At 42.1% G+C, this 17,558-nt stretch overlaps 1 protein-coding gene across 1 annotated transcript in view; it reads left to right on the top strand.

Annotated features, from left to right (window-relative positions):
• ckap2l (cytoskeleton associated protein 2-like) overlaps positions 1-17,558 on the top strand; it is a 127,725-nt gene that overhangs the window by 76,579 nt on the left and 33,588 nt on the right. The window contains exons 4-5 of the mRNA XM_060907411.1: positions 1,069-2,114; positions 5,619-5,817. Coding sequence (XP_060763394.1) covers positions 1,069-2,114; positions 5,619-5,817 — 1,245 coding nt within the window. The remainder of the gene's footprint in view (positions 1-1,068; positions 2,115-5,618; positions 5,818-17,558) is intronic.

Below are 17,558 nucleotides of genomic sequence, written 5' to 3'. Positions count from 1 at the left end.
GTGGAATAACTCTTTTATTCTATCCACATTCACTGGATTTTGACAGAGTATTTTTATTTTTATTTTTTGTAAATTCGATGAATAAAAACTTTTATGCAAAACGTCCGACAAAATCATTTCCGCTTAGAATGTAAACAAACCAGCGAAATGACAGGAGCAATTTGTGAAAAATGCCATAATAATTCTTGAAAAATTCAAAAAAAGATACGTTCTTACCATCAAATACTTTTATTCCATATTTTGTTGCTTTTTTGGTATTTTTTGGGGTTTTGTTTTTGAGTAGAGTTTTTATTTCATCCTCAGTTGGTTTCAGCACCACACTCTGCCATTTTGTTTTTCTCTACTCACGGTATATGAGCTGATAGCCGAGTAGTAGAGTAGCCAATCAGAGCACACGATTATTCATATCCAGTGAATGTGGATAGAATAAATATCTATATTTCTATGTGCATTCCTGTACGTATTTTGGGAAAATGTCCAAAAAAATTCTTAATTTATTTTTTTGCTATTACCTCATAAAAGTCAAGTCAACTTTATTGTCAAATATGCTATACATGCTCGACATACAGCACAGATGAAATTTTAGTCCTCTCTGACCCACGGTGCAAACAGGCAATGCAATAAATAAAAATAAAAATAGAATAATTGAAAAAACAAATAAACAATATAAACAGTATAAACACTAAATCGGAACTAGACGTAGACTAAACACTCAGACAAACAATATAAACAGTATAAATAAACAGTATAAACACTAGATAAGAACTAGACAGACTAAACACTCAGACAATATAAACGATATAAACAATACTGGTCATCACACTCACACACACACACACACACACACACACACACACACACACACACACATATATATTTATGTTATATTTAAGTTGTTGGCAGCTTTGAGTCTTTCTAGCACCTTATATACTGTATATAAGTTACAGAAAATTTAGATTTTCTAATAAGAGTAGAACCCTTGAGGAAGCTTTTTCTTGAACTGATCCATAGAGCAGTAGTTTCTTCAGCAGACTTTTTGACTTTTTCCCCCCTTTCTCCTCTGCATAGTCCACAAAAGGAAAGGAGAACTCAGCCCCCAGTTCCACAGGTGCCAAGAAAGACGTACCAAAAGGAAAAGCATTGGCAGAAAAGAACAGGAATTTAAGATCCCTCCCCAAAGTCTCATCTGCTGTTTTTCCACACTTACCACTCAAATCCACCGTTTCCCAAATATCCTCTAAGCAGCCAACAACAAACTGCACAGAAACAGCTCGTGCGGTTCGAAATTCTACTGTAAAAGAACAGCAAAATAAACCAGCTCTACACACAAATATCACAGCTCCAAAGCAAGACAAGAATATTAAGAAGGGTCCAGCATCTGTGTCTAGCCAAGCACCACCTCTTCACAGGTCTTCAACGAATACACGTACAAACATCGTCAAGACAGACCTTCAAAAACGCCGTTTGGTCACTGGTTCTGAAACGGTAGCGCACAAATCTCAAGTCAAGTGTCCTTCTGCGAACGAATGCCGAACCAACACTGTTCCAAGTTGTACAGCAACAAAATCTTTCATTAGTAAACAGGCCACAAGGACGCTGAAGACAACCAAGGAAAGCAACAATTTCAATAAAACACACACTGATCTGAAGAAACCAGTGAACAGGTATCCAGTAGCAAAGCCAGACAGATCAGGAAAGACCCAAAAAAAGATTGATTCCCAGGATACACGATTATCAAACAAGGGAGGAAATAATCCAGGGTTTACTCAAACGCACAAAAGTGTTCCAGTCACAGCCAGGCAAAGATCAATCCTCTTGGCGACTTTTCCTAAAACCGAAAACACTTCAAAATCAACCAGCGCATCTGTGGCCAGTGTTAAAAAAGCAGCTCCGAATCAACAGCAACGGCGTACCACGTTTACACTTCCCTCCAAGCCCACTGTCCAAGCTCCAGTGCCACAGACTCTTCCACGCCCAATCAAGACGTCTAGCCTGACCAGAGGGCCCGTGCAGCCGAAGACTCCCAAGTCAACATTCAGTCCTGGGACAGATGGTGTGAGGACTGTTCCCCTGGATGCTAGAAATAAACTAACCACTGCTCAAGAAGAGAGACTGTAAGTAAAGGTCGTTATGAAATGTTTTGATCTGATTGAAGTCAGGCTGGGCAATATGGCAATAATAAGGTGCTTTCGATTTCTGTCACAATATTGAAGTTTGATAACAGTGATAACGGCTAACCAGGAAAAAAGATCAAACATGGCTTTATTTATCCCGTAACACAGAAACTGATGAAGGAAAATGAAAGATTTTAATGTCCAATCAACTGTTTATCACAACGACTGAAGGCTAATTTTTTACTTTAAAGGGATCCTCCAGCGGATTTATTCTCAAACTTATTTTAAGTAAAAGTAGCCTCGGATTTCAAAGATCAAACTTTTTAATTTTCGGAGACCAAATAGTGTTCGAGGAAAAATGAATTTTTGTTAGAATACCAGATGTGATTCCTGTGGTAGTGACATACTGTATGTGATGACGTCAGGTAGCGGTTGCTTGGAGCAACTAAGCTATTTATATTCTCTGTTTACATCGTAGTTTTAGAAGTATTTTACTGAATTTATCAGTTTTTAAATAAGTATGCCTCACTGTGTAGCATATAAATGCCACAATAGATGCTAAAAAGAAAGCACAAGCTGGAACTATACTGCATTTCCACAGAGAAAATGCAAAGTGTCCTTGATCAGCTGTAGTAGAGGGGCACCAACAGAAACTGGATCAGACATGAGACCTCGCGCTGCGAAAACTGTTTTGTTTTTTTTCCACATGATCTACAGAAAGTGTGTGTGTAGTGTGTATGATTATAATTTTAAATTAAATTTCGGCTTAAAATGGCTCAACTTGCAGCGCGACATGACACTTCACAGTCTAAAATCTCTGTTTTAAACCATGCCACACTCTCTGTTAATCTCCCCAGCACCATGTAGATCATGTAAAAAAAAAATTAGACCGTGAAGTGTCATGTTGCGCTGCGAGTTGAGCCATTTTAAACTGAGATTTTAGAGCATGCAGCCACACACATTACCCACACACACTGCACACACTTTCTGTAGATCATGTAAAAAAGATTTTGCAGCATGAGGTCTCATGTCTGATCCAGTTTCTGTTGGTGACACGTTGCCACAGCTGATCAAGCACACTTTGCATTTTCTCTGTGGAAATGCAGTCTAGTTCCAGTTTGTGCTTTCTTTTTAGCATCATTGAGGCATTTATATGCTACACAACAGGTTTATAGTACTCGAGTCCGACTCGTGCCCTAATTTTAAGGACTCGTGACTCGACTTGGACTACAGCACTGATGACTCGGACTTGTGCATTAACTGCATTCAGACTCGTAAATTGGAGACGAGGACTCAGATTTTTTTCTTTATTTTTTGTAACATGCCGTAATAATTTGGCATAAGATATTTATATCTACATTCATTTTTGTACTAATTTCGTGCAAGAGTGTCACATCTGTGTGCCTTGGTGCGTGCATCAGATAGACTCTTGGGTGGGCTCTGGACAGTGTGTGCGCCAAGCGGACTCTCGCGAGCGCCGTAAACGACTCGCATCAGCACAGGATTAAGGCTTTAATCAGTGCACCTATATAAAAACTGTGAAAACGTACTTACTTTGCGAAGTATTGAGTTGCGTTGCTGACACATTACCGAGCCTTATTTCCTTGTTTGGTTTCCTGATCCCTGATTTCCTGTTTCTCGTCTTTGATCCTGCCGAGTCTACGATAGCCTGTTTGTGCCTCGCTCAACCTATTGCCCGTTTCACCGTTTTCCGATTTTGCCTGCCGTTCTGGATTGTTTACCGTCTTCACTTGTATTAATAAACACACCTTCTGCACTTATATCCATCTCCCAACCATCTCTGACAGAATATTTCACACTCCCTGACAAAGAGAAGCACATTCACCTGTTCATATGTCATGTTCAGGAACAAACTAATGTTAATGGCGCTAAAACAACCACCGTCAAATGGTGCGGTTGGAGTCTTGTTCTCGGACTCGACTTGGATCAGTAGTGGACTCGACTCGAAATATTTTTTAATGACTTGGACTTGAACACTCTGAACTTGAGACTGGACTCGAGGTTTAGTGACTCGACTACAACGCTGCTACACATTGAGGCATACTTATTTAAAAATTGATAAATTCACTAAAATACTTGTAAAACTAGCAAAACTACGATGTAGTGACAGAATATAAACAGCTGAGTTGCTCCAAGCGATTGCTACCTGACGTCAACGCATACATCACCACCGCAGGAAGCCTATCAAGGATTATTTCAGGGAGATACTACCATAACTTATCCCCACGTAGTGTGCAGACAAGCCCTTATTACATTCAGTCTTGGCTTCTCAGCTTCCCACTACAGCAAAAGGTGAGACTTTTTATTTCATTTCAAGCGTAGACTCTGTCGTCAGCTCTGTTATCATTAAGCTGGGCAATCCGTTAACAGAACTGATGATAACCGAGTTGACATTTCCCCACCATTTTGTGTCTTAACTGCACATGCTAACCTGAAACTAGCTACCACATGGCATGTATAGAAACAGAATTTTATGGATTTTAATCATATTATTGTTTTTAAAAAAATGTATGAGATTCACTCCAATATCACAATAACAGATTTGATGAATAATCAATCTCCTCTTGGTGTATCCTCAATATTTTGTTCAAATTACCAAGAGAAGAAACATAACGCACCTCACTGCCTTTCTGAAATTTCCCGCCAGAGGAAGTGACATCACTCGGTGCAGGTGTGAGGCGTATTATTGTTAAAAGTCTTTGTGGATTTTATGTGGTTTTATAACAGCGTTAACAGAGTTGACAAGAACATTGGGACAGATTTAAAAAAAAAAATTTTATTACTGAAATTTCACATAATACAGAAAATAGACTTTCTGTGCAATTGATTTTATGACAGTTAATATAATAAGCCCCAAAATAACAGACGGTTAGACTGAATCACTTCATGTTTATTTGAGTTGAACGGATGAATCAGGAGTCGAAGACGGCCGATAATGTGGGGGGAGGGGTGGGGGTCATTTAGTGAATGTTTTATGGATAAATTGGGTCTGAAATGTAGATCAAGCATTGCTGTTGGTGAAAGTTTGTCATAATTTGCATTATTGTTCAAAACTGATTCAATAAAGATTTCTTTTGTGGAAAATAACAAAAGGTTTATGTCAAAGACACGAAACGTACCACTAGTTCTAGAACAACTCGTATAATGTTTTGTTCCACATTAGTTAAGACCTTACAGCTGCACATGCTGGCACGTTCGAAGACACAGAAGTATAAATGAAGCCATACAATGGAGTCAGACAGTGTTATAAAAATACTAATAATACCCACAAGACCTTTAAAGATAAAAGCGCTGCATTATTTCTCACGATCTCACTATTATATTGTCATATTGCCCAGTCCTGGACCAAAATCAGATTATTATATTTCTTTTTCTGTCTTTGCATTGAAAACCCAATTAATATGCCCAAGTGAATGAAATTGTTTTGAGGGAAAAGCAGGAGTAAAGTTAGGAGTATGTTTCCTAACTACATGTCTTGAACAGGCGTAAACTTAAAGAGTGGCGGGAGGCAAAAGGCATCACGTATAAACGTCCACCGATGCCCATACAGCCAGTGAGGAGGAAGACGACCACTTTTCCTCCTCAGGGATACTGGAGTACAATGGAACAGGAAGACGAGGTCCACGGCTTTGTCTGTGCTGTCGATCGGTCTCTGAACGATTGCATCACACTCCTTCAGCAGGTAACACAATGGCACTGTTGATCGAAGACATTTGTCTTAGGAAACATAATCTTACGCTACGTTCACACTGCAAGGCTTAATGCTCAATTCCGATTTTTTTGTGAAATCCGATTTTTTTGTGAGGTCGTTCACATTAACAAATATATGCGACTTGTATGTGATCCTCAGTATGAACGAAAAGCGACCTAAAAGTGTTCCGCATGCGCATTGCAGGATACGACGACATCACACGCAGTGAGCATGGCCAGTGTTTACGGAAGTAAAACCGCCCGGTTGCGGTATGACCCATCCAATCTAGCTTGAATAGCTGTATCCCCCCAAATGGAAATCAGCTCCCTAACCTCTGCGTCCTTCCATTGAGAAGATTCAGAACCTTCACAGCCCGAAGCATCCCTCGCATTGATGTCATGCGCAGGGGCGCAGATGCGTTTTTTGAACTGGGGGGGACAAAAAACTGGGGGGGACAAAGCTGCCAGCAAACCAACCCCGATATGCCTGTCAAACTTGTTGTAGGTTACCATAGCAACCAAGCTCGAGCTCACAACCTGTGCAGTCTGCGCAGCTCAACCAACCGAATATCAGTCTTTGTTTTATGTGAGTTGTTGCAACTATGTATACACTGCTGTGCACCTCAATAAACCGAATGGTAATTAGTCTTTTGATTTTTCCGTGAGGTTTGCCTTATGCAAAGAAAGACAGCATAGACGTTTTTTCCTCCCTATAAATGGGGGGGGGACCGAACGAGGTGAATTTAAATCTGGGTGGGACGAGTCCCACCCGTCCCCCCCTCTATCTGCGCCCGTGATTATGCACCATGTTGTTGTAACTTTTTTTGAGAGACCCGCCGCCTACTTCAGCGCAGAATAGTGACGTTTGTGGCTTGTTGATGACGTGTAAGTCGGATGAATGCGACCTGGCGGTTCAGACTGAAGTCGCATATGAAAAGAGCGGATAGGAATCGGAATTAGGACCACATATCCAAACGGCCTGGGTCGGATTTGAAAAAATCGGATCTGTGTCGTTCATATTGTCAATAAAAGATCGGATACAGGTCACATATGGGCGAAAAGATCGGATTTGAGTCACTTCAGCCTGCAGTGTGAACGTAGCCTTTATCTGTGTGCTCACTTGGGGTCACGTTTAAGATTATGAATGAATTGCACAATTCTTGCGTAACACGTTTTGCTTTTTCCTTTTTGTGACATAGTCAAGCCAGTAATAAAACACAATGGGCTTTGCTGTCATCATGGGAAAGTAAACAACAACAGGGCGGTCATTGATTTTGATTATTTTCCTTATACTATATCCATTTGACAACAATTGCACTTTTTAACTTATTAATGAGCACGTTGTACTTTTAACCCGTTATAGTTGTGTAACGTCCATGAAACAAATTCCTTTCATTACGTACTGACTGTTACAAACCACTGACACTGGAGACTCCTTCTGTACAGAAACCTCCTTACAGAAAACTTCACCATAACAACACTTTTCTATTAAAAAACATATTCTTCTTAATATTGTTATTATTATTAGGTTTAGCTCTATCTTGAACATCCCTGTGAATGAGCTGTTGCTGTAGAAACAGGAGCAAGTTGTTATTTCTCGTAAATATGAACATGTAATTTGAATTGTGCTTTGAGTTGCTCTTACAGAATATTAAATATTATTATACAAACATGACACTTTTTCAATGGAGTAAAAAACGTGTTCTATTCCCTTCTAGTGGGTTTCATTCATTTGGTTCAATAGCATGCAATATTCTTAGCATACCACTTATCCTACGTATATTACGTCACTCCTACCCAATGGAGAATGAGCACTGAATATGGTTTACAATATTGCATGGTCGTCAAGACAACATGACGTCACACGTCGGAGCTGATGTGAATATTCAGTGAGAGAGTTTTCTGCTATTCGTTGAATAAAATCTATAATTGCTCCATCTAATGTGTATATATAATAATAATAATATTGGCTGGCTTTTTTTTTGTGGTCTATCAGATATATTCCATTCAGCTACTCATCTTCAACTCATTCTACATCATGCTAGCTGAATGGAATATATCTAATATACCACTCAACACCATCCATCCATCCATCCATCCATCCATCCATCCATTATCTGTAATCACTTATCCTGTGCAGGGTCGCAGGCAAGTTGGAGCCTATCCCAGCTGACTATGGGCGAGAGGCGGGGTACACCCTGGACAAGTCGCCAGGTCATCACAGGGCTGACACATAGAGACAACCAACCATTCACACCTACGGTCAATTTAGAGTCACCAGTTAACCTAACCTGCATGTCTTTGGACTGTGGGGGAAACCGGAGCACCCGGAGGAAACCCACGCGGACACGGGGAGAACATGCAAACTCCACACAGAAAGGCCCTCGCCGGCCACGGGGCTCGAACCCGGACCTTCTTGCTGTGAGGCAACAGTGCTAACCACTACACCACCGTGCCACCCAGTGCCAGCCAATATTATTAAATTAATCTGAAAATGTTTGTTTCTTCAAAAACAGAACATAAAAAGTATGGACTGGACTTTTTAAAATGCGCTTTCAACCAGCAAGAGATAACTGCTGAGTTAATAACAGAGCTCTTCTACATAAGGGTTTTTATCCAGCAGCTATTTTAATTTGCTTTTTTTTAAAAAAAAATTACGTATGATTATTCACTAACACATTTTACGGAAAATGTTCACGACACCTTCATATAAAACTAGTTAAAACAGTTTTATTTGTCCACTAGCTTGTTGGACAGTTGACAGTTGGAACCAGACAACTGTTTGACATCAAGTTTGAAATATCAAGCTCACAGCTCGAACCCTCAAAGCATAAAGGAATAAATATGTCTTTGTAACTGTGATATGCATCTCATTATTGTTCTCGCTGTCACAGAACAATGCAGCAATTTATTGATGTGAAATACACAACACTACACAATTCCATGGTTCATTTATGGTGCTACGTTATTATTATTATTATTATTATTATTGTATTCAGGTTGATTTTGTGCCCTTGCAAATATTTTGCTCATCTGCTCATCAGGAGCTATGCTTTTAGGCTCTGCTTTTAGGCACGCCATCTACATGAGGAAAGGGTTTTATCTTGTCCATCAATTATTGACTCTTTGGCTTATGGAATGCTTTGTAAAACTAATTGATTATTCCAAGAAACATGGCCGAGCCAGCGTAGTCTGTTGTTTTGAAGCATGGTCTCGATGGCAGTAGAATCGGCATGGTGGAGGACCTCAGCATTGGTCTTAAGCTGCCACCACTTGATGTTCATTATCTGTCGGAGCGATCTCTGGTGTAAAACTTCCAGACGGCGGATGTAGTGGACTAAGGTGGGGTTTACATTAGACCGTATCAGCAGATCATCAGATTAACATTTTTAAAACGATTAGTGTGCACACAGCAACGCCAATACACGATTCGCGTGCACATAGCAACGCCAATACACGGATACGCTCGGCTCCGCAGGCATCCTGCGCTCCAAATCACTCCGCCCTGAACAGTGAGTGCCCTCTGGAGGGTGCGCACTCCGGCCCTGCGCAGCTCACAGAGCGCGCGAGTATAGCGCACAAGCAGTGATTTGGGACTGAGCCGCTGTGTGTGTGATCTCAGTGCATGTCGGGCATGCGCGTCACTTACCACTTGCAAGTGGAAGGATGGCAAGCCTAAAGACAATCATAACTACACAATGGGCAGTATTTGCATCAGTATTTGCAGTATTTTCATACTTTTATACTCTTTAATGAAAGGTGATACAAGGCAGAAGTCCGCGCCGTTTTTCAGCAGTCGCGTCACATGACCAACGCCAGCGAATCAGGAAGGTGGATGTCACAGTGACGTTGTCCAATGATGACGCCAGCTAGAGCTCAGCACAGTGTATCCGCGTATTCTCAATGTTTACACAGCACCAGACCAGACACGATCTAGATTGAATACGTGGACCCTGGCGGATTCCCGTTTCCCGGCATTTCCAGGCATTTTAATGTAAACGGACAGTGTATCCGCGAAGAAAACGAGACAGATACGGTCTAATGTAAACTTGGCCTAAGGTCAGCCACATTTCGGAACCATAGAGGAGAGATGGTAGGACTATCATCTTGTAAACGGTCAACTTAGTTGACGGACTAAGGCCTCTCCTGTTCCAGCACCTAGTATGCAAAACACTGAAAGCTGCTGTGGCGCTAGGATGCTACATTATTGCACAGAAATATTTTGGATTTAACAGTAACACACAGTGCCCATATTAGAGTAAGGCACTCTGCTTGTATTGGTTAATCATCCAGGCATGTGAGTCTTTTCCCTTCTGTATTGTTGTTTGTAAAAATAGAATAGAATTAGCTTTGACACATCCCGAGCTTCACGAAGATTTCTGCTCAAAAAATCTGGAGGGTTCAGAATCCGTTATCTTCCCACATAGCAGCTGACACTAGTCATATGTTGAAAGAAATCACAGCTCAATTTTTGTGTAACGGGTGAAAGAAAGCCTCGGTGTATACGTGACCATGGTTCATAGTTCCAATAAAGGTACCATTAAGTCAAGTGAAGTTTGTTTGTATAGCGTGTCTGTGAAGATTCTCAATCATCCAGGTCATAGTAAACTGTGGGTGGTAGAAAAGGGCAACTGGACTTGCTTGAAGATTCTTGAAGACGTTTCACCTCTCATCCGAAAGGCTTCCTCAGTTCTATCTGACTAATAGGGAGTATCAGATATTTATCCTCTCATGGATCAGAATCAGAATTCTGATGACAAGCTCATCTAAAGTGTCGTTGAGGCATCATGTTGGTGTGGGTCACTGGAGGCTGGGTGTGAATGGCGAGTCATTAGGGTGATCAAAGGATTGCCCGTTAGGGTGATCAATGGAAAGCCCATTAGGGTGATCAAAGGGAAGCCATTTTTGTCAACCTGGGGCGGCCGTCGCTGAGCAGAGGTGGGGGTCTAGGACATCATTTATCAACCATCTACGGTGCGGTCTTGGGCACTCTTCCCAGACGGCTGGGTGTACGCCAGGACCCAGCTGTTTTCGGTGACTCACAGGAGGACAGAGAGAGTCAGCTTTCCATTGATCACCCTAATGGGCAATCCTTTGATCACCCTAATGACTCGCCGTTCACACCCAGCCTCCAGTGACCCACACCAACATGATGCCTCAACGACACCTTAGCCCATGTTTACATTAGACCGTATCAGCGGATCATCAGATTAACGTTTTTAAAACGATTAGTGTGCACACAGCAACACCAATACACGATTTGCGTGCATACAGCAACACCAATACACGGATACGCTCGGCTCCGCAGGCATCCTGCGCTCCAAATCACTCCGCCCTGAACAGCGAGTGCCCTCTGGAGGGTGCGCACTCCGGCCTTGCGCAGCTCACAGAGCGCGCGAGTGAAGCACACTAGCAGTGTTTTCGGGACTGAGCCGCTGTGTGTGTGATCCCAGCGCATATCACTTACCACTTGCAAGTGGAAGGATGGCAAGCCTAAAGACAATCATAACTACACAATGGGCAGTATTTGCATCAGTATTTGCAGTATTTTCATACTTTTATACTCTTTAATGAAAGGTGATACAAGGCGGAAGTCCGCGCCGTTTTTCAGCAGTCGCGTCACATGACCAACGCCAGCGAATCAGGAAGGTGGATGTCACAGTGACGTTGTCCAATGACGACGCCAGCTAGAGCTCAGCACAGCGTATCCGCGTATCTCAATGTTTACACAGCACCGGAGCTGACACGATCTGGATTGAATACGTGGACTCTGGCGGATTCCCGTTTCCTGGCGTTTCCAGGCGGTTTAATGTAAACGGACAGTGCATCCGCGAAGAAAACGAGACAGATACGGTCTAATGTAAACTTGGCCTTAGATGAGCTTGTCATCAGAATTCTGATTCTGATCCAGGAGAGGATAAATATCTGATACTCCCTATTAGTCAGACAGAACTGAGGAAACCTTTCGGATGAGAGGTGAAACGTCTTCAAGAATCTTCAAGCAAGTCCAGTTGCCCTTTTCTACCACCCACAGTTTGTATAGTGCTTTTAACAATAGACATTGTCCCAAAGCAGCTTTACAGAATCTGAATGACCCAAGACATGAGCCAATTTTATCCCTAATCTATCCCCAATGAGCAAGCCCGTGGTGACAGTGGCAAGGAAAAACTCCCCCAGACGACATGAGGAAGAAACTTTGAGAGGAACCAGACCCAAAAGGGAACCAATCCTCACTTGGACAACAACAGACAACATGACTATAACATTAACAGTTTTAACATGAAGTCAGTTTCGTTGATGTTATAACTCTTCATTGATGGAAACTTGAGTGCAAAACTGTTCATGACAACCGCAGTCCCAAAGTTAGCAAGCCAACTGGAGTCCTCAGCCATAAAAGCATTACTGTAAGTGTCCAGAGCGTCTTCCAAGTGCGACTTTCAACTGTCCATATGGGGCCGTCCTCCACAGGAGCGATGTGAGGAGACTCCAACCAGACATAGGGCATCAGGATGGATCAGGCAGGTCCGAGGAGCAGAAGAGGTCAGCACCTCGATCCCAGGATTGACATGTAACTCAGGAGGGACAGATTGGTGAGGAGAGAGAGAAAACACAGGTTGTTAGGTATGCCCAATGTCACCTGAATAAGTAGGTACAGTATACATTTTGCGCTGAGTACAAGCAGGGACTCTGGTAAAACTATGACAGCATAACTAAAAGGGGAGAGCCAGAAGGTAACACAGGCATGAGGGCGCCCCGGGACATAAAGCAGCCAGCCACTACACCGTCAACAAACTCTAGTGAGCAAGCGATTAGGGGACTGACAGCATCCATACATCCCAGTTTACCAAAACACTGTATGTCTGAGGACAGATCTACACCTTTACCTCATAAGCACCATTAACGAAAGGCTTGACTAAACAGATATGTTTTCAGCCTAGACTTAAATGCTGAGACTATGTCTGATTCCCGAGCACTACTTGGAAGACTGTTCCATGACTGTGGGGCTTTGTAAGAAAAGGCTCTGCCCCCTGATGTAGCCTTCACTATACGAGGTACCAGCAGATAGCCTACACCTTTTGATCTAAGTAGGCGTGGCGGGTCATAAAGGACCAGAAGTTCGCTCAGGTACTGTGGTACAAGACCATTTAGTGCTTTGAAGGTCAATAGTAGTATTTTATAATCAATACGAAATTTGATTGGGAGCCAATGCAGTGTGGATAAGACAGGGGTGATGTCATATTTTCTAGTTCTAGTAAGGACTCTTGCTGCTGCATTTTGAACTAACTGGAGCTTGTTTATGCACTTATTGGAACATCCAGACAGTAAGGCATTACAATAATCCGACCTGGAGGTAACGAAAGCATTAACTAGTTTTTCTGCTTTGTGTAGTGACATTAAATTTCTTATCTTAGCAATATTTCTGAGATGAAAAAGTTATCTGGGTAATGTTATCAATGTGAGTTTCGAATGAAAGACGTGTCAATAATCACCCCGAGGTCTTTTACTGCTGCACATGAAGAAACAGAAAGGCCATCCAGAGTTACTGTGTAATCAGAAAACTTACTTCTAGCTGCATGTGGTCCTAGTACAAGTAATTCCGTCTTGTCAGAGTTAAGCAGAAGGAACTTAATAAGCATCCAGTGTCTAATGTCCTTTACACATTCCTCAATTCTATTAAGCTGGTGTCTCTCATCTGGTTTTGCAGAAACATACAACTGTGTGTCATCAGCATAACAGTGGAAACTAATACAATCTTTACGAATAATATCACCCAGCGGTAACATATAAAGAAAAAAGCAGTGGACCCAAGACAGAACCTTGTGGAACACCAAACTTTACCTCAGTATGTCTAGAAAAATCACCATTTACATCAACATACTGATAGCGATCAGTTAAATAAGACCTGAGCCACGAGAGGGCCGTTCCCTTAACTCCCACAACATTTTCTAGTCTATCCAGAAGAATGGAATGATCAATGGTATCAAATGCTGCACTAAGGTCAAGCAACACAAGCAGCGAGACACAGACCTGATCAGACGCCAACAGTAGGTCGTTTACTACTTTAACCAGTGCTGTCTCTGTGCTATGATGAGGTCTAAATCCTGACTGATACATTTCATGGATGTTATTCCTATGTAAATATGAGCATAACTGCTGTGTCACAGCTTTTTCAAGGATCTTGGAGATAAAGGGGAGGTTTGATATTGGCCGATAATTGGACAGCTGACAGGGATCAAGGTCAGGTTTTTTAATCAGGGGTTTGATAACTGCTAGTTTAAAAGATTTGGGTACATAGCCGATCCTAAGAGAAGAATTTATTATTTTTAGAAGCGGTTCAGTTACTTCAGGTATTATCTGTTTGAATAGATGTGTAGGTAAGGGATCTAGTACACAAGTTGAGACTTTTGATGTAGAGATTAATGAAAGTAATTCAGTTTCTCTAAGGGGAGTAAAACATTCTAATTGCTGATCTGATACAGTTATATTCCTGGCGACTTGTCCAGGGTGTACCCCGCCTTTCGCCCGTAGTCAGCTGGGATAGGCTCCAGCTTGCCTGCGACCCTGTAGAAGGATAAAGCGGCTAGAGATAATGAGATGAGATGAGATACAGTTATATTGTTAACTACAGGGTCACTTACATTGACCTTAAATTAGTAGTTAGAATTTTTTGTTGGATAATCTCAATTTTGTCATTAAAAAAAATTCATGAAGTCGTTGCTACTACATACTGACTTATTCCTGGTTAATTTTGCTACAGTATTAAATAGGAATGTAGGATTATTTTTGTTATCTTCTATTAGGGAGGAGAGATACGTTGATCTCGCAGCTTTTCTATACTTCAGGAAGCTCTCCTTCCATGCTAATTTGAATGCTACCAATTTTGTTTGACACCATTTACGTTCCAATCTACGAGTGGTCTGTTTTAAAGTGCAAGTGTCATCATTATACCGGGGTGCTAATTTTTTCTCTCTGACCATTTTCCTTTTAAGAGGAGCTACATTATCTAAGGTATGGCGGAATGTTGACTCTAAGCATTCAGTTGCCTGATCAAGTTCTACAGGGGCTGACAGTGACCCAATCAAAGTTGATAACTCTGGGAGATCATTTATAAAGCTCTGTGCAGTAGTTGACGTGAATGTACGTTTAATACAGTAGCATGGTGAGGTGCATATATTATTACTCAGACATATTTTGAATGTGATGGGATAATGATCTGAGATAACTTCAGACTGTGGAAGTGTGACTATATTTTCTACGTTTAATCCGAATGTTAGTATTAGATCAAGGGTGTGACCACCATTATGGGTCGGTCCTATGAGATTCTGATTAACCTCTACTGAATCTAAAATGGACACAAACGCTGTTTTCAAAGGGTCTTCTGGGTTATCGAAGTGAATATTAAAATCTCCGACAACTAAAGCTTTGTCTAAGGAAATAACCAGGTCTGAGATAAAATCTGCAAATTCAGAAAGAATTTCTATTTTTTGAGGCTACATACATTATATTAGTATGAAGAACTTCAAATGTATTAAATTTATAACCAGGTTTGTGTGTTACACCTAGATAATCATTATAAATAACCGCAACGCCTCCTCCTCTGCCAGCTAGACGGCAAATGTTGACATTCTTGCGACGTGTTAGATAACAGGAAGCATTCCTGCTGTACATGAAACTTTCCTTGAACTTTTACTGCCATCACTTTTGATGTTGAGATGGTGTAATCAGTTATAGAATCATGCTGCATTCATGGTAGGGCATAGGGCAGCCTAAAGGTTAGAAAAGCAGCCTTGGGTCCAAAGGGTTGCTGGTTTGATTCCCTGAACCAGCAGGAAAATCCGTGGCTGAAGTGCCCTTGAGCAAGGCACTTAACCCCCAACTGCTTCCCAGGCCCTGGGTATGTGTGCGCTCGTTGTACGTCGCTCTGGATAAGAGCGCCTGCTGAATGGATGTAATGTAATGGAAGTGTTGTCATATTTGAGACCGGTCTCAAGACCACTGTCTCTGAATCGACCACATTTTTACTCGGTCTCAGACATGGAGGACTCGGGATTTTATTTTAAGACTGGCCAGGACCACAACTGTGGGGATTTCACTACATTGCCTGTGCATTGTCGGATTTATTTGTTAACATCGTTACTGTGATTGGATGTAAAATTTCCTGCTTCAACTGTAACCAATAATGTGACTCACTGCTAATTTGGAAATTTTTATTATACTCCCACTCCGGGGGGTGTTAAATACTGGTTTACCTCTGTCTGTCCGTATCTCCATCCGTCCGAAACACCCTTTTTCTCAGCAATGACAAATCATAGCCACTTGGTACTTGGTACCAAACTTCAGCTTGGGGTTCTATACCATGTATACCATTTTCAGGTCTGTCGCACATCAACTTCTTGTTTACCGACTGAATGTATTTATGAAACATATTGGGTGGATTTACAAAATTTTCGTAACACTTTTCTCAGCAACTACAAATCACAATTGCTTGATATTTGGTACTGAGCTTCAGCTTGGGGTTCTATACCATGTATACCATTTTCAGGTCTGTCGCACATCGACTTTGTTTACTGACCGAATGTATTTGCAAAACATATAGGGTGGATTTTGATGCTATTTCAAGAAGCAAAATGCTATTTCAAAATGGCGGTTTACCAGGATGCTATTTGAAATCCCTGGGGATTATTTACTTATGAAGAAGATGGCGGTGCGTACACACGCATCGGCTCCTCTCTGTCCCAACAGAATGGTGTTTTCGTGTTTTTTGTGTTTTAAAACAGTGTGTATCTGTTCATCTTTGTCGTGTCCATCAGTCTTAAGGCGCACATACTCCCGTGAGTTTCTGCTCGACATCCGCAGAACTATATTCACGGATATAAATCCAGCAGACACGGAATTGCTATGTGACTACGGTTTGCTCCGGAGGCCTGCTCAACCACCGACCCCCACTCCTGCATCCAGCCCACAGTGGAGGCGCCACAGGCGGAACATGCGGAAGCAGAAGAGGGGCAAGCGTGGAGGTATCCGGGCTAGGCTAGCGGCTAGCCCTTACTGGCTGGCTATCCCTACCATCACTCTGGCCAACATAGGCTCGCTGGACAACAAGCTAGATTATGTCCGCCTGTTCCGCTCATCTTCTAAGTCTGTGAGTGAGTGTTGTGTCTTCATGTTTGTGGAAACATGGCTTAATGACAGCGTCCTGGACTGTGCCATTCAGCTAGCCCGGCTAACATGCTACCGGTCAGACAGAGTGCTAGTCGAGGGGGTGGAGGACTCTGTGTTTACATCAGTGATGCCTGGTGCCGCGATACTGTTGTGGTCTGCAAACACTGCTCACCACTGGTGGGGTTTATAATTATTAAGTGCCGGCCATTCTACCTGCCAAGGGAATTTACAGCCATATTGCTGGTAGCAATATACATCCCTCCTGGCTCCAATAACAACAGGAGTGAAGCACTGAATGAACTCTATCAGCACATCAGTGAGCAGCAGACAGCCCACCCAGATGCTTTCCTCATCCTGGCTGGGGATTTCAACCATGCAAACCCCAAGAGCGTGTTTCCAAAACTCTATGGACATATCAACTTTCCCACACGTGGAAACAATACTCTGGACAATATTTACACCATGCATAAAGACGCCTACAAAGCCCTCCCCCTCCCCCACCTTGGGGCCTCAAATCACGCCACTGTTATGCTAATGCCAGCATACAGGCCGCTGGTTAAAGTCACCAAA

This window comes from Neoarius graeffei, chromosome 24 (assembly GCF_027579695.1).
Source record: "Neoarius graeffei isolate fNeoGra1 chromosome 24, fNeoGra1.pri, whole genome shotgun sequence".
Classification (NCBI taxonomy): Eukaryota; Metazoa; Chordata; class Actinopteri; order Siluriformes; family Ariidae; genus Neoarius; species Neoarius graeffei.
Note: the sequence above shows the minus strand (reverse complement) of the source record. Positions and strands in the feature narration are given on the sequence as shown.